We start from the raw sequence: 16,359 nt of genomic DNA on the forward strand, positions 1-16,359 counted from the left end.
CTGGTTCTCTGCATTTCCCTTTTTAGCTATGACATGTGTGCTAATCTCTTGTGTTGTGTTGCTTGGACAGTGTGATTTGTCGGTGCTGTGTTCTGCGTAATAGTGCCAAGCTTGCATGTCCGAAGACTGCATCTCAAGAGAACGGGTGCCTGTATTTGTTTTTGCCTTTGCTTTTTTTTAATTTTCCCCTGCCCCCTATCGCGTACCTGACACGAAGTATATCGAGAACCCTCTCCGTTGCAACCTCGACTAGGTGGTGTAGTCAGGTTGAACGATGAGATTTGAATCATCGAATCATCGCCTGCAGAGCGAGAAATGAGGCATCCGAGTTTCAAATCCGCGAGAGGAGGAGTATTGAATACCACCAGACTGAACCATGCCCAGTTGCAGGGTACCAGGAGTATCATCAAGCTAGCTGTGCAGGCCGTCGGAGTCCCTTCGATCTACTCCACTCGCGACTTGGCATCTGATCCCATTTTTGGCAAGAGATCTTCATGATCGATCGGAAGTCTTGGCAAGAGACAGAGGGGAAAAGGCTGAGGAATGATGGCAGATGGCCTCAAATCAGCTAAAGTTGGCAATAGCGGGGAAGGAGCAAGCTGTGGGCCCATTTTAATCAAGGGAATTAATCTGAATGCCTGAGGACCAACGGACGCCCGAAGGAGCGACGCACGCCAAGCCCGCGTGACTGCAACCTCAGGCCTGTCATCTCCATCCTCGCCAATCAGTCCGATCAACGCGCCCAACTTCCACTTCGACCTCACCTTAACAGCTGATGCTAATCCCTCTACTAGTCTCATTCGTTGTCCACCCCCCAGTTGGAAATCCCCGAATTACCCGGGAGGGAGACCCGCATCTCTTGCTTTTCTGTACTATTCTTTTGTCAGTGACTCAGTTATCAGCTATCAGCTCTCAACTAGCACGCCGTCGTGTCTGACCGTCCGCGTCTTGGCTCGATGAATGGCCAGTATGCAATCCCCCCTGCATCCCAGTCAGCAGCCGGTCTTCCCGTTGGCAAGCATCGCCTTCCGTGCCAAGAGGATGTGGTCTTTGCTTCTGGATTCCGAATTTTGATTCATGCACCCGGCAACTAAGTCATTACTGAACCCGGTTGTTGCGAGCTACCCACCACGGGACCCACGCTTTCCCTTCCCATCTGCAGGGTATGCATCTCAAAGACATCGCCAATGGTCATCTGCGATTCCATATTAGCTTTCCGGGCCTAGAGGATCTCTCAATGCCGCCCGTCCCCGCTCGATAACCCTCTCGCCAGTCAACCCCTCTTGAGGTCCGTTGTGTCCCTTGATGCCAAGCCCCAAGGCTTTACGGACTCCCGGCGGCGCACTCGCACCCTTCAAAGAGGTCTCGGACGGTATGCACCTAGGCTTCAACGGTTAACGGGTTGCTGAAGGCTGAGCTGTTGTGATTGGCGGTCTGCTTGCTCATGTCGGCGTATCGTTATCTCCGAGGATTCTTGCGTAACGTGGAGAGAGAAACAACTCTTGCCATCGCTTCTGCATGGGGGTTTGAGCGCTTTTTCCCCTGGTTACCTTTGCTTCCTATTGGCCTCGCCAATTTAATTTCGCTGGAGGTGCATCTGATATGCTCCGGCCCTGTTGACATCAGGAGACCCCCTTCCTTCTTCCCCTTGCACCCCCTACGCAGGAAAGCACATGCCGTGCTTGTGTCTAGTTTGGTGTAACACCAGAATTTGCTTAACTTCATCCTCGGGAGAGGAGGGGAAAGGGCGACTAATGCTTATCGCCACTGTCTTAGCCCGTATGCGATCCCGTGTTGCAGCCTTGTTTATTCCGACAGCTCTGGGTGGCCAACACTTGCATGGTGACTTGATAGGTGAGACCGGCCTTGTATCCTGGTGTGCAACCCTGGGCACTTTACTGTTTTCGTGCTTGCTGTCCAGATGCCGGGTCTTGCTCTAGATAATCCCGGTAGGCTATCATTCGTCTGTCCAATCAATTCTGTGCTTCCATCATCGATTTTCTTTTTTTAAAAGAAAAGGGGTGGGCAGCAGCGCATATCGCGTGAGAATGCCAAGTATTTAGACAGTCACACTGAAGTCTAAGAACACAGCGCTAGGGCTCCCCGCCCCTTGGGGCCTTCTCTGCGCCTCATTAGCACCAAACTGGGACTAAATGTCGTTCGCCGCAGTCAAAAGATGTCTGAAGGATTGAAGCTATACCACCTTCCCTACGAAGGTGAAGATCGTCGGGACGCAGCTGAGGAGACCGGCCCGTGCTATCGTTGCGCAGGTTTAGGGCTCCCCATTCGTTGCTGCTAAACATCTGCCCGGCGTTCCTGGTGACCCAGTAGAGTTGCTCGCCCGGGCCTGGAGAGCGGATCAGTTCCGTGATGGTCGTCCCTGTCTTTGGACTTCCAACGTCCACATCGGTCTTCTCACCTGCATCCTGTTCCCCACTGATAGTACCATTCCCAATGGAGCACAACGGAGTTGCCTGAAGATGCGATGTCACCTTGAGGGTTCCAACCATGCTCGTCGGGACACCCGCATCCTTGTCCTCCCATGGTGCATGAGTGGCTTGATATCACGAAATTGACCTTGAAAGGGGAGAGGGTGTTCCGGAAAGTTATAAATACAGCCCGGATCCCTCGCATACTTCTCCTCATCATCACACAGCTTCTGGTTCTCTGATCATCACACTTGAACAGTTCTTCCAGCTCTCAAGCAGTTGACAATGCCTTCCTTCAAGCAGACTTTGCTCCTCCTTGGAGCTATGCTCCCCGCCGTCTTCGGTGCCCCCGTCGAGAACACCCGCCGGGCTTCCGAGAAGATCGCTGGCAAGTACATTGTCACTTTCAAGAGCGGCATCGACACCGCCAAGATCGAGCAGCACACCACCTGGGCTACCAACATCCACAAGCGCAACCTTGCCCGCCGTGATGGCTCCGATGACTCCGACCTCCCCGTCGGTATCGAGAAGAACTTCAAGATCAAGGACTTCGCCGCCTACTTCGGTTCCTTCGATGACTCTACCATCGAGGAGATCCGCAAGAGCGCCGATGTACGTATTCACCTCAGAAAAGCGCAAAAAGCAAAATGGAACCAGCTGTGCTAATCTATCTACCTTTAGGTTGCTCACATTGAGGAGGACCAGGTCTGGTACCTTGATGCTATTACCACCCAGACCGGTGCCACCTGGGGTCTGGGTGCCATCTCGCACAAGGGCAGCGCCAGCACCAGCTACGTCTACGACTCCAGCGCCGGCGAGGGCACCTACGGCTACGTCGTTGACACCGGTATCAATGTCGACCACAGCGAATTCGGCGGCCGTGCGAGCCTCGCCTACAACGCCGTTGGCGGCCAGCACGTTGACAGCGTCGGCCACGGAACTCACGTTGCCGGTACCATTGGTGGCAAGACCTACGGTCTCTCCAAGAAGGCCAACCTCCTCTCTGTCAAGGTCTTCCAGGGCGAATCTTCTTCTACCTCCATCATTCTTGACGGATACAACTGGGCCGCCAACGACATTGTGAGCAAGTCTCGTACTGGAAAGGCCGCCATCAACCTGTCTCTCGGTAAGTTAGCTCCTATCTCAGTCTATTGGGGCGCCGAATGGTTGCTAATTTCATTCACAGGTGGTGGATACTCCTATGCCTTCAACCAAGCTGTCGAGAACGCCTTCGATGAGGGTGTCCTCACTGTTGTCGCTGCCGGTAACGAGAATGTACGTGTCCCATTTACCCAACCAACATCCCATCGCGGATTGAGCTAATTCAAGCGATCTAGTCCGATGCTGGCGACACCAGCCCTGCCTCTGCCCCCAACGCCTTGACCGTCGCTGCCAGCACCAAGAGCAACGCCCGTGCCTCTTTCTCCAACTACGGCTCCGTCGTTGATGTCTTCGCTCCCGGCCAGGACATCAAGTCTGCCTGGATCGGCGGCAGCTCTGCCACCAACACCATCTCCGGTACCTCCATGGCTACCCCCCACATCGTTGGTCTGGCCATCTACCTGCAGGCTCTTGAGGGACTCAGCACCCCCGCCGCCGTCACCAAGCGTATCAAGGAGCTCGCCACCTCCGGTGCCATCACTGATGTCAAGGGCAGCCCCAACCTCCTTGCCTATAACGGCGCTTCTTAAGCTCAGAACTAGAGCCCAAATCCCAGAAACTAGCTCCCTGCTAGAATTACTCGGGATGGAAGTGATGATGATGATGATGTATAAAGAGGGGAAATGACATAGATTGAAGTATATAGTCGATCACGAGGGGAATCTTTTCATGAAGAAACACGGGTACAGTACATATATGGACCTATACATAGTTTGTTTGCAGACCAATCAAGACATCTTCTCTGCTTTCAAAGCCATCGTCGGCATCGCGTAAATTAATAGAGCTTGCTCCTTCACTCCACATCTCGTGACTGATCTAAATTAGATCGGAATGCGACTTCCGAGTTTCTGCAAGCTCGCCCTGTCATCAACGCATGGAAATTTCAAACCTTTGGCAGGGAAACACGACATCTCAACTTCTCGTCTCTTTACATTACCGCGCCATTAAACCGGGGTTTCCACATACCTCACCCAGCACAGAACAAGAATGAGAGTCGTTGATCCAGCAGGAATGCGGGTCTTTATCCCCGAAACGAGCGACGAGACTACAAAGGGGCCGAGAGTGACGACGACTGCCTCGATGGTGACGAGAACTGCAATAGATGCTGACTGGACCAGCCGGTCAGTTACACCCACAATCACGGCGATCAACTAGGGAGTGTCACGATGACAGATGGGCGGATACTTGCAAGCTCGACGCCCCCTTCGCGGTTTGACGAGCTCGGGTTTCTCCTCATAGTTTTCGTCCTTGATTTACATAAACGCAAGCCATGCTGCCGAATTCTTCAAGATGTGTCGTGTCCTGCCTGATCATCTCTCCCTCTTTCTCTTCTCTCTCGTTCTCTCCTTCTATCTTTCTCTTCCCTGCTCCCGTTTATCGAACCCTGTTGAGTCCTTCGCGTGATAGCTTGTACCGTGGGCCGAGAGACAACCATGTCGGAAGCTCATAAATCCCCGGTTGTGGTGGACAAGGACGTTCTGGAACCATATCTATCCGAATTCAGGCTGCAATTGGCCTGCGACGGTTTTCATATTCAGTGGGCCAAGGGAAATCCTCATCATCCTCGGAATTGGAGCCTGCTTCGCAAAGTCCACGATGCTGGCTTGATCATATTCCTGGAGCTTTTTACGTACGTTGATGTTTTCCCGCACACATAGGGCTGGGATTGGGAGCTGACACGGATTTGTATGCAGGACTGCGATAAGCACCGCTGGTGTACGTTTTCTTTCCCCGGTCCTTCGTTTCCATGTCACCCTAGGACAGGCCAGCATGGGATTGAGTTTGCCTTTGTAGGCCAGAGCAGAGTGCTAATCGCTGCAGTCAACGACCGCCCACGATGCCGCCGGGGAATTTGGCATTCGAAAAGAGCTGTCTCTCTTTCTCTTCGTCTCCATGTCCGTTACACACCTTTTGCCAGTCCGTGGAGTTTCGCCTGCGCGCGTGCAGCCATACAAGAGTCTGTTGTTGTTTTTCTGATGAGTACGTGGATTCTAGATATTTACTGGGCCAGGGCATCGGTGCCATCATCTTTCCCCCGTATTCGGAGGCGTTCGGGCGCAAAAAGCTGTACATCGTCAGCACGGCCTTGTACAGCATCGCCTGCGCCATTGTGGCCTCCGTTCACAGCCTCTCCGGCGTCGTCATCGGTCGCCTCATTAGCGGTTTTCTCTCGGCTATTCCGACCACCGTGGTGATGGGTAGTATCGAAGACATGTTCAATTCGAAGGACCGGGTCTGGATGGTATGCTGCTGGGCTGTGGTGTCCAACTTGGGCCTGATCGTCGGCCCCATCATGAGCACCTTTGTCACAGCGGATTTGGGGTGGTAAGTCCGAAGGACCCCTTGATGTCATGACGAACATGATTGAAAATAAATGAATGTTGATTGATCATGGACCGCAGGAGATGGTTGTTTTATATCGCCACGATGGTGACCGGCGGCCTAGCCGTTCTCCTGTTGGGAATTCGTGAATCCCGTCCGTCACTGGTTTTGGCAAAGGAAGTTGCGAAGCTTTGTAAAGTCACTCAGATTGAGACGCTCGAGGGCCTGAATCCCGACGAGACGCCGGATTGGCAGACATTTGTTCGGATTGCGCTGTGCCGACCGGCACGCCTCTTCTTCACCGAGCTCATCGTTTTCATTGTATCAATCATGAGTGCCGTCGCCATCGCCTTAGTGTACCTATTCACGGAGGTTCTGCCCCCCGTCTACGAGGATTTCGGCTTCAGTCCGAAGCATGCGTGCCTGCCATTCCTGGCGATCGGAATCGGATTGGCGTTTGGGGTCCTGACTCGTTGCCTTGATCTGCACATCATCAAGAAGCACCGTCAGCAAGGCCGTCCCCTGTTACCAGAGCATAAACTAGCTGGATTCTGGATCGGAACTCCCATCTTAGCCGTTGGCCTCTGGGTCTTCGCATGGTGCATTCCGCCGCAGGTGACCAACGTCCACTGGACGGTGTCCGCTCTAGCACTGGTGCTGATCGGATATTCCCTGAACGAAATAGACTACGTGCTAAGTGGATACCTCACGGACAGCTACCTGAGCTACGCCGCCAGCGGACTGGCGGCCCTGAGCGTGGTCCGGGCGTTGCTGTCGGCCGTCTTGCCACTCATCGCCGTGCCTATGTTCTCGAGGTTGGGGGCTAACGTCGCGGTGTCGGTGCTGGCGGCCATCGCCACGGTGTTTTGTATAGTTCCGCCGTTGTTTTCCCGGTATGGGGAGAGGATTAGGGCTCGAAGTCAGTTTGCCAAGTATAGTCTGCGCATGTATAACGAGAATAGTGTCGACGAGAATGGGTATTAAGAATCAAGCGAGGAGACTGCCAGCCAGTCCTCGGTGAATAAGCTTGGATTGCGAATTGAATTGAAGTGACATTATCGAGGAAGATGGGATTTAATGCATTTAACGCCAGAAACGTGTCGTTTGTTTGCTTTTTGGGAGTCACTGGTTGCGAATCAGGCTGAGACGACTGGTGTGTCGCAATTTTTTCTTTGCACTCTGTAATTATTTTTCTTTTCTTTTTATTTCTTTCGTTCTTTTTGCGTGGAAGAGAGAGAGTCAAGAGACAGGGTGAACCAGGAAGATACAAAGTAGAAAGGATCGACCGCCTTGCCGCTTTCAAAATCCTCCCCGCCTTTTCCGTCTCGAACAAAAGCAGCATCCCTTCTCCATCCATCTAGATCCCTCGACTGTATCTCCTTTCGCATTCGCTCTTCTTCTAGTTCTTCCTTCTATTTATGCTCTGTCCGAAAAATGGACAATCCAGAGCCCCTGGGTTCCCTCGAGATCCCGCGCCCTCTACCCCCAGACTCGCTGTCTTGCGTTGCGGAAGACGCGTCGACGTTGGCCGCGGCGCAGGAGCAGGAACAACAGCCGCAGTCAATTCAGGGACACGCGACCAGCGACAACGCCGTGGATGCGCACTCTCTACCATCCTTGCATTTGGCACCCGCTAGTCTCGATCAGTACACATCGCAGCAATTGGAGGAAAATAGAACTCGTCTGTCCCGAACGGCAGAACCATACAACGCCCTAGTGAGAACACCCGCCTTTCTCTTGCGCTTTTCTGATTAGATTCAATCTAAATCCTTTCGTCGGTACCGGCACTTTTTGCTTCTATCTCTAACTTATGTAGTCGCGCGATGGAGTCACTGCCTCGCTGCAAGAGCGACACCCAACCGAAACCGAGAACGATGTGTCGATCTTCGTGTCGAAACAGAACGGGTACCTCCGCGATATGATGTCGGTGTTGGATCCGCCGGACCTGGACCTATGGAGGGAACGACTCTTCAACGTCGACGAAACCCTTGTCCTGAGCGAAGAGCAGTAGGTGGATCTACGGCCTGGAAGCTTGCTAGGCTAGAAAGAAGCTCACCCGGCTTAAACTGATCAGATTCCGAACCTATTTCCCACATGTCGATAATGTCTACTCGCATCGATCTACACAGCACTACAAGCGCAAACCCCTGGTTTCCCACTACTGGGACTGTCGACTCAAAGGCCGACCTCCCGGAACTCCCAAATCCGACGATCCCAACAAGAAGAAGCGCAAACGCACCGCCCGTCAGCGCGATCTCTGCGATGTCAAGATCAAGATCACGGAATACTTCCCCGCCTATGGCGAAATGATCGGTCCGGATGCCATTGCTCAGGGATTGGAGACGCCGACCTTATCGTCGGAGTCGCTGTCGGATGTGAACACGTTATACCCTGGTCGGGGGCATTTGGGCGTCGAGCAGTCGAGCTCTCAAAACAGCCAGCCGTTCGGGGTTCTCACGCCCAATCCGCCCTTGCCTGAGGACCATCCCGGGGCCAACGGACAGCGGTTTTTTACTGTTCAGCGAGTCAATGGGAACGGAGCCAATGGCAAGAACGACGGGGTGGGCGGAGGCCACCGCCATAGCCTGGAGGAGAGCGATCGGGTGAAAAAAAATAGTGTGCAGCGATATCTTTTGAAGGAGGCCAAAGAGCAGAAAAAAGCGACGGTGAGTTCGCAGATGTTGGTGTTTGTTGGGCGCTTTACGTCACTCGTGTCTTTCCCCGCTTCTCCTCTCCTCTCCATCCCCTCATCCTGTTCATCTTCGTCTTCTTCTGCTCATCAACCGAAAGGAACATCGAGATTAAACTCGTTATTTAACAGTTATTCTATTGTCACCCGTCTAACCCGATTTGTAAAACATAGGCTCGAACGATGTCGGCTCAGAATCACCAATCGCAGAGAACGTACCACACCAAGGCCACAGGCCAAGCCGCCGTGACCGCAGCAGAGCATGAAGGAGATCATGAACTAAAACTGTATGGCAGTTGCTTCTGGTAAGCGATTCTCTACCCGCTAATTTCATAGCACTGTAACTAATCCCACCCAGTCCTTTTGTGCAGCGTGTCTGGATCGCCCTTGAGGCCAAGGGTATCCCCTACCAGTATATTGAAGTCGACCCGTATCAGAAACCCCCCGAGCTACTGGAAGTGAATCCAAGAGGGCTTGTTCCTGCCCTGCGCCATGGCAACTGGGGCTCGTATGAAAGCTCGGTCTTGATGGAATATGTATGATGACCATTTGTTTCTCCGCTAGGACTCGATAGATCCTAACAAATCTGTGCAGCTCGAAGACCTGAATGTCGGCCCACCTCTCCTCCCGCCGGGCAATGCTCAATTGCGCGCTCACTGTCGACTTTGGACAGATTTTGTGAGTCCCGCCACGGATTGAACCCACTCATGGCTGGCATTTACTGACACGCGCAGATCAACCGCCATGTTGTGCCCAATTTCTATCGCATTCTCCAAGAGCAGAACGACGAAAAACAAATCCTAAATGCACAGGAGCTCAAAGACGCGCTGGCCACGTTGGTTTCTGCCGCCAATCCGGAGGGGCCTTTCTTTCTAGGCCCGAATCTCTCCTTTGTGGATGTTCAGATAGCGCCCTGGGTTCTTCGGCTGAGTCGCGCCCTCAAGCCTTACCGTGGCTGGCCGGACCCTGAAGCAGGCAGTCGCTGGGCCGCCTGGGTCAACGCCATTGAAGAGAACGAGCACATCAAGGCGACCGTGAGCACTGATGAGCTCTACCTTGATAGTTATGAAAGATATGCGCGTGAGTGATTTTGCCATGCATTGTTGGTTTTTGTCACCAAGCTGACGGTCTGCTCAGAGAACCGGCCCAATACCTCTCAACTTGCAAATGCGATCAATTCCGGAAGAGGCCTTCCGTAATCCATAGGGAAAGGATTTGGCGTTGACGTTGAAAGACGTGGTTGCGGTTAAACCCGGACTCACCCGGTGTGAAAACTTGTGCAAGTCCAAAGTAGTCTCATTAACCCAATCTCGCACCCCGGCTGCCAGACCGGAAACCAGCTCTGCCACTAGCATCCGGACCTCGCGGGCTGCGGATCGGCTGTCGGGGAGATGACGGGTCGTTTGCACCCCGATCCCCCGTCTGGGGTCTCTCTTTCCGTGGCACATAGGACGAGTTCTGCTTGGCAGGAGACCCTGGGTCGTAGAGTTGTCTCGACTTGCCCGATGCACTAGAGGAATCTCTCTTGTTGTTATTGTTGTCTCTGCCGTTCCCGCGACTCCGACCTTTGCCTCGGCCCTCGTTCTGTTTAGGCGGGGTCTCACTGCGCGGGGAAGATGCACCTGAAGTGGTTGCGGAGGGGCTTCCGAAGAGTCTCTCGCGTACTTCTTCGTATTTACGTTGCTTCTCCTCTCGGTTGCGCAAGGCGATGGCGTGGCGTTCTTCGGGGCTGGGCTCGGGCGGCTTCGATCCATCGTCCGAGTCGTCTTCGGCGCCGTGATTCAAGCCTAGGCGCCTGACACCGGCTGTGGTCGCGTCGACCGTCGAAGAAGATTGTCGCGAGGGCGGGTTGCGACTGAGAAGGGTCACCGTAGGTTTGTATTCTTGCTTGAGAGGGACGTCGGACCGAGATTCTAGAAAGTGAAACGTTTGAGGGGATTCTCTATACGGGAAAGAGAGACGTCGATCAGAATATAAGTTGCGCGCCTAGACGAGGGGGTTGAGTATTCAATCGAGATGCGTACGCTTCGGCCCACAGTTGGCGGTTAAACTCGGCTTGCTTTGCTCTGCGCTGGGCTTTGGAGACTTTAGAAGAGATCTTCTTCTCCGCCTCCGGCGGGGTCGGTTCGGTGGACAATCTCTATAGCGACGCGGAGTTCCCAGTCAGTCCCGGGGACGATTGAGTAGTCGGGATGAACGCGGTGAATACATACATCGGCTTGGCTCTCCCAATCTTCTTCCCAAGCGTCGGGACCTAGTGCAGACGAAGGCTGTGCGCTCATGATCGCCGGAGGTTCAGATCAGGAAAATAAGATTTGGCGGTATATAAAATGAGCAGAGATCAGGAGATTCCCAGAAGGCCAAAAAGGGGCGAGTTTCTCCAAGAACGGGAATTGCGAGGAAGGGCAGAGGAAACGACAGGAATCAATAATCGAGATCGTAAATGGAGTAAATGGAGTGAAGGGAAAAAGAGAGGACGAAGACCGGAAGAATTCCCAACCGGGGAAAATCGTTGTTGCCGCCGCTTATTTAAGAGGTCCCTCGTCTTATTTCTACGCTATGGAGTACATCCCGCCATGACTACTACCGGTATGTTCCACTCCTCCTCTCGAGATGCTCGCCTATGTTATCATCTACGACTCCTCTGTTCCTCTTAGTCCGCAATACTCCCCCGCATTCATCTATCATCATCCAATTCGCCTCCGATCCCCGCAACCCACGCCCCTCCGTTCACTTTGACTTAATCTAACTTCACGGTCCTCCTCCATAGATCCCGACGGAGACTCGCAGATGGCCTCCTCCCCGGAGTCAGCCCATATCCCTTCCGACGGCTCGCAAGCCGGATCTCGCACGCCAACCCGAAACATCCCCAACTCGTCGGTCGGAGGTCTCTCGGAACTGTCCCCGCCGGGTTCCCAGACCCAAACCACCTCAAGCAATCTAGGCAGCGGTGCTCCGGGCACCACGTCGGGCTCGACGGCACCGGAGGATCAACCGGGAGCCAAGTGGCTCAATAAGCGGGCAGAGGAGGATTACCAGCGTGCGATGGAGTTGGTGGTGGATAAGGATTTCAACCTCAGTGAGTGTTCTCGGTCATTGTGTTCCTCTCAGGCACTAATTTGAATTGGGACTCTTTCAGATGAATTCGGAGATCCATTTGATGAGAGGGATATGAAGGCGAAGGCATTCTAGAGGTGAATGGATCAATGGCAAAATGGCTGGATGGGAATAGATCTACGGGGGATAGGTATATTGAAGATCTGCACTTCCGCTGTTGAATCTCAAAAGTTAAATGAATAATGAGATATGATGGATATGATTTTCCATTCAACCGGACTATTGACAAGGACGAATAATGGGTCTAGACTGGCGTGTTAAGGCAATGTAAGGGGGAGGACGTTGGCACAGCAACGGTCCCGCAACCGTTTGAGCCCCATCAATTCTTCTCTGTTTTTGTCTCCACGAGCTTCATCTTCAACTCGACAACCGCCCCCTTCCATCTCCGCCTATCTTCGCCTTATCTTAGTGTTGTTTCATCCTCTATCCTTAGTTCGCCCAACTCTTTTTTCCCTCTCCTCTTTTCTAGCTATCGGCTACCATTCTTGTGGTTTTGACGTCACCATTCCGGCGCATCTAAACATTCTTCGCAGCCCCAACAATGTCCACCAACGACGCTGCGATGCCATCTCCACCGCCATGGTAAGTTGCTTTTCCACGAGCATTCCAGAGAGAGATGTCGAGAGGAGGGGAAGTGAGCGCTCTAGGTGTCAGGAAAATGGCCGTTTGACGTGTTCCACCAACCCCTTTTTCCGCGTCCCTCAAAGTTTTGTCGTCGTCATTCTGATCCTTATACTTGTTTTCACGTCACCATCGATCGCTAATCGCTTTGGAACCCTTTTTTATCCTCAGCTCACTTGACAATTCCAAACTCGCCCATCTACAAGAGGACCGCCGGTTCCGGTTCACCCCCGTCAAGACCACCCGGGACGTGCCTCGTGTTTGGGATCGCATGCCCTCCACTCCGTTCCTGTCGCGTCCCCGGTCCCGCAAGGTGTGGAAGCGCTTTCGCTCCTCGTTTAATAGTATGAAGGCGCTGCAGCGGCTGGTCGCGACCGAGCGCGAGTGCGTCGACGAGGTCCCCAACTTAACCGAGATCAACACGTCGCGAAATGTGACCAGCGTGCGCGGCGTGAAACGACGCTGTTTTTCACTGGAGGATGCCGACGGGACGGCATCGCGTGGTCGGTCATTCCTGGAAACGAAATGGGAGTCTAATATTATCATCGGGCGACGACGTAAGACTCACATTCTCTTCTTTCGTTCATCTTTATTATGTTTTGATTTAATTTTGTTTTTGTTATTTGTAGGCCCCATTAGGGACCACACATACTATAACCAATCATCAAGCCAAAACTAACTGTCAGCAGGCAAGATCCCGACAAACCACGGTCTCGTGGACGAGCCCGAGCCTATGACCGTCGAGAACTTGCAGTCTTCAGAGGCGCAGGATGAAATTAGTGATGATGAGATCGCATCGGATACGTCCACGTTGGTCGCGCAAACTTCCGTGGAACAGGACGAATCCCGGGCGGCCACCACCGCGTTGGCGCCGCTGGTAGCCTATCCCCGCTTGCTACATGGCCAATCCACTGATGCCCCGAGTGAGACGGATGAGACCGTCGCCGACATAAAAGAAACGACGGATATTCTCTCCCCCCAAATAGATCAACAAGACTCCCCGTTACGGCACGACTGCGAGAACACCGATCCGACTGCGCCTGTGACGACTACAACCGACCCTGAGGATGCAGCGCTGGATGCGACCATGACGGATGAACGACAGGCTGGACAACTAGAAGAATCACCGAACACCGAGAACACCGACGAGAACGTCGTCGCTGACGGTACTCCTGCTGCTGCTGCGCCTGCAGCCGCCCCCGTCCAGGACTTGACTGCCGAACAAGAGTCGACCTTAGTGCGCTCGGCGCTACGAAGCTCGTTGGACGGGGAGGACGCCGCGCTGATCAACAATTTCCTCTCCAAGGCGAAAGCGAAACGCGAAGCCAAAGCGGCGGCTCTGGTCACGCCGGAAACCAAAGAAAAAGAAGAAGCCATTACATCCCCACCGGCGGAGATCGAAGTCCCCGAAATGCCCACACCGCCAGCATCTCGACGGGCCTTGGAGGTTCTCGACGCCAACTCTCCCTCCCCCCAGAAGTTTCAGTGCTCACCGATCAAGGGCTCGGTGAAGGATGTCAACGAGAACGACGAGCCGCTGCCGGCCAGTCCTCGTCGAAGCACGCGAAACAGCACCTCCAAACAGCCGCGAACGACAACCGGCGCTGTTCGCAACACGTTCTCCCTCCGACGTGCCAAAGGAACCGAATTTGTCTTCCTTCAACGGTCAGAGGCGCAGGAGTTGGCGTTGGCGACGCGACGGAATACGCGCAGTAACAAAGGCGAATCGATCCTTCCGAAGTACACGCTGCAGAAGTTGGTTCAGCCATCTTCCGAGCCTGAGCAGGTCGGAACCGATGACAACAAGCCGACACGGAAACCTGGTCGGCCAGCTGCCGCGAAGAAGCGTGTCTCGTGGAATGAGCAGCTGGTCGAATATGAGGGGGAACAACAGGATAATGGAGCGACAAAACACCGCGATGACGTTAGTGACCGGGGAGACCGGTCGCCGGGTCGCAAATCCGAGAAAGGAAAGAAGACCAGTAGACGCATCACTCGCTCGCAGGGCTCCCCAGAGAGTGGTGATGACGGGGCATCCACCGCGTCGACTACTGCACCCGCTACTGCAACCCCTCGCACGCGCCGTGTTCGACGCCTGGGAACCCCCAAGTCATCCACCACGGCTGCAGTCGCGTCCCTTGAGTCGAGTCCGTCGTCGTCGCTCTCGCCTAGTCCGGAGAAGCGTAAGAAGCTGACCCCTCAGTCGCCTCGCACGACGTTACTGGGGTCGTCTACGTCGAAGAAAGTGACCAGCAGCCGCAACAGCACGAGCAAATCGTCGGAGAGCAGCAGCTCGGGCAGAAGCGCCAGTATCTTCCAGACACATGCCGGGTTTACGCCGATACCGAGACGCATCCGATCGCGCGGGTGATGCTATACTACTACGACCGAGCCATAATATGTCTGTCTGGAATGACGTTGCTAATTAGTAATTACTCCCCCTGCTGGACGGGGCTCTCTCACACGAACTAATTGGCTGGAAAAGAGATGCTGTACATAGTCATAATCTCAGGGATTTGAAATGATCGTCGGGCTTGACTTGAGGAAAAGGAGGCGTTCCGGGCAGTGTTAAGGTGTTGGGGACACTAGGATAGGATGGATACCTTGCTTACGGCCGCTTGTCGTCAATTTCTGACTCTAATTCTCATTCTCATTCTCATTTCCAAGAAATCCGGGGTTTCCAACATGTGAATCGGGGAAAGCCGTCTCCGTTTTCATCTAGAAGCGTCACCACGCAACTCCGAGACTAGTCCTGAACCCGGTAATCTGTAGACAGAATCCTGGTTTTTCTTTCCCCTCCTTTTCGTTGATCCTTGCCAATGTCTCGCTTAACTTCCCTTATTCTTGCCTTCCCCGCCAAACCTCCTCTTTGATTTGATGAACCAAGAGATCTTTGGAGAGCCGAGAAGTCGTTCGGGTAGGGGCGAGCAGTCTGAATCTGAATCAACACCAAAAAGCCATCTACATACATCAAAGATAAGAACAAAAGCTGGACGCATGAAGTATGGCGCACGAAGTATGGGGTATGCACTATGGTCCACCGTTCTCTACTCCAGACTCCAGACTCTAGACTCCATAATTCCGTGTCCATCTTTTCTACTGTGTGCGACAGAAATCCATGTGGGATGGGATGGGCTTGTTCTGCACCGCAACCAACCTACCTTACCTTAGTCTACTCCATACCTGCCTACCCTACTTTCCTAGATTTACTAAATAGGTAAGTAGACTCTAGACTCTAGGCAGAGTCGTAGTGCTAGTAAGATCGGTTCTACTGTACCTATACAGGTATGAATCCGTAATACGCGATACTGTCCTGTTTTGTTCTGTTTCGTCCGGGGTCAGGGTATCTTTGCAGGGGGGTACAGGTACTCCTAGAAGCGTCTAGTCGGTGCCAGTGCCAACCGCTAACTACTAGGGGGGCTTGGTTCTTGGACTTGGGATGCATGATGATATCATATGAGGTTTTTTGAACCGTCCAGGATCTCAGATGCTCGAAGACAGTTCAATTGGGTTTTCTAATGGAGGGAGGGTTGCCTTGTTCCAGGAGGGGGGTGGCTTCGAATGGATGGGTGTGGTCGAGAATTAAATAGATGGACTTGGCTTTGATTCGAGACTTAGGTAGAGTCTCGTGGATCGTCCGTCGTGAAGAGTGAAGAGTGAAGAGTACTGAGTAATGACTTAGGGGCCAGGAAGAAGTATAGGAGTGGATGTGTGATCTCCATGGATAGACACCTACAGTAGATATGTAGGTTATCGATGCATGCGTACCCCATATTCCATACTTTATTCTATACTCTATAATCATAGTACTAGACACGCGCAGTAACTACATAATCTTGATCGTTCTAACTCAGCGATGATATATCCTCCCTGATATTGATTTCTATACGAAAGCCCACCCAAATGAACTAAGTAGCTGCCCCTACTACCTGCTAAATGCCCATCTCACCCCAATGGCGTCGACCCGCATAATGTGGCTGCACAGCATACCGGTATACAAGTGTGTGTCCAAAGTCTACT

The 16,359-nt window shown here is 53.2% G+C and overlaps 7 protein-coding genes across 7 annotated transcripts; 5 read left to right on the top strand and 2 right to left on the bottom strand.

Moving 5' to 3' along the window:
• Window positions 1-2,132: 2,132 nt before the first annotated feature.
• KD926_011319 (uncharacterized protein) lies at window positions 2,133-2,510 on the bottom strand (the record flags this gene model as incomplete). The annotated part of the gene is made up of 1 exon (XM_053103588.1): window positions 2,133-2,510. The coding sequence occupies one exon, from the start codon at window positions 2,508-2,510 to the stop codon at window positions 2,133-2,135; it is 378 nt and encodes a 125-aa protein (XP_052953062.1).
• A 204-nt stretch (window positions 2,511-2,714) lies between these two features.
• Window positions 2,715-4,120, top strand: KD926_011320 (S8 family peptidase; the record flags this gene model as incomplete). The annotated part of the gene is made up of 4 exons (XM_053103589.1): window positions 2,715-3,041; window positions 3,111-3,555; window positions 3,616-3,704; window positions 3,767-4,120. 4 exons carry the CDS (start codon window positions 2,715-2,717, stop codon window positions 4,118-4,120), a joined length of 1,215 nt encoding a protein of 404 aa, XP_052953063.1.
• A 903-nt stretch (window positions 4,121-5,023) lies between these two features.
• On the top strand, window positions 5,024-6,896 carry KD926_011321 (putative MFS multidrug transporter; the record flags this gene model as incomplete). The annotated part of the gene is made up of 4 exons (XM_053103590.1): window positions 5,024-5,220; window positions 5,285-5,380; window positions 5,586-5,915; window positions 5,993-6,896. The coding sequence occupies 4 exons, from the start codon at window positions 5,024-5,026 to the stop codon at window positions 6,894-6,896; spliced, it is 1,527 nt and encodes a 508-aa protein (XP_052953064.1).
• A 450-nt stretch (window positions 6,897-7,346) lies between these two features.
• Window positions 7,347-9,800, top strand: KD926_011322 (glutathione S-transferase family protein; the record flags this gene model as incomplete). Its single annotated transcript, XM_053103591.1, has 8 exons — window positions 7,347-7,628; window positions 7,729-7,919; window positions 7,987-8,578; window positions 8,776-8,906; window positions 8,960-9,137; window positions 9,196-9,279; window positions 9,336-9,681; window positions 9,739-9,800. The coding sequence occupies 8 exons, from the start codon at window positions 7,347-7,349 to the stop codon at window positions 9,798-9,800; spliced, it is 1,866 nt and encodes a 621-aa protein (XP_052953065.1).
• Window positions 9,801-9,900: 100 nt separating this feature from the next.
• Window positions 9,901-10,883, bottom strand: KD926_011323 (uncharacterized protein; the record flags this gene model as incomplete). The annotated part of the gene is made up of 3 exons (XM_053103592.1): window positions 9,901-10,543; window positions 10,626-10,741; window positions 10,815-10,883. 3 exons carry the CDS (start codon window positions 10,881-10,883, stop codon window positions 9,901-9,903), a joined length of 828 nt encoding a protein of 275 aa, XP_052953066.1.
• A 508-nt stretch (window positions 10,884-11,391) lies between these two features.
• On the top strand, window positions 11,392-11,793 carry KD926_011324 (uncharacterized protein; the record flags this gene model as incomplete). The annotated part of the gene is made up of 2 exons (XM_053103593.1): window positions 11,392-11,680; window positions 11,741-11,793. The coding sequence occupies 2 exons, from the start codon at window positions 11,392-11,394 to the stop codon at window positions 11,791-11,793; spliced, it is 342 nt and encodes a 113-aa protein (XP_052953067.1).
• A 466-nt stretch (window positions 11,794-12,259) lies between these two features.
• KD926_011325 (uncharacterized protein) lies at window positions 12,260-14,710 on the top strand (the record flags this gene model as incomplete). The annotated part of the gene is made up of 3 exons (XM_053103594.1): window positions 12,260-12,300; window positions 12,511-12,896; window positions 13,029-14,710. 3 exons carry the CDS (start codon window positions 12,260-12,262, stop codon window positions 14,708-14,710), a joined length of 2,109 nt encoding a protein of 702 aa, XP_052953068.1.
• Between the last annotated feature and the right edge of the window lie 1,649 nt (window positions 14,711-16,359).

The sequence above is a fragment of the Aspergillus affinis genome (genome assembly GCF_023601865.1).
Source record: "Aspergillus affinis strain CMG 70 chromosome Unknown NODE_93_length_150861_cov_87_049760, whole genome shotgun sequence".
Classification (NCBI taxonomy): Eukaryota; Fungi; Ascomycota; class Eurotiomycetes; order Eurotiales; family Aspergillaceae; genus Aspergillus; species Aspergillus affinis.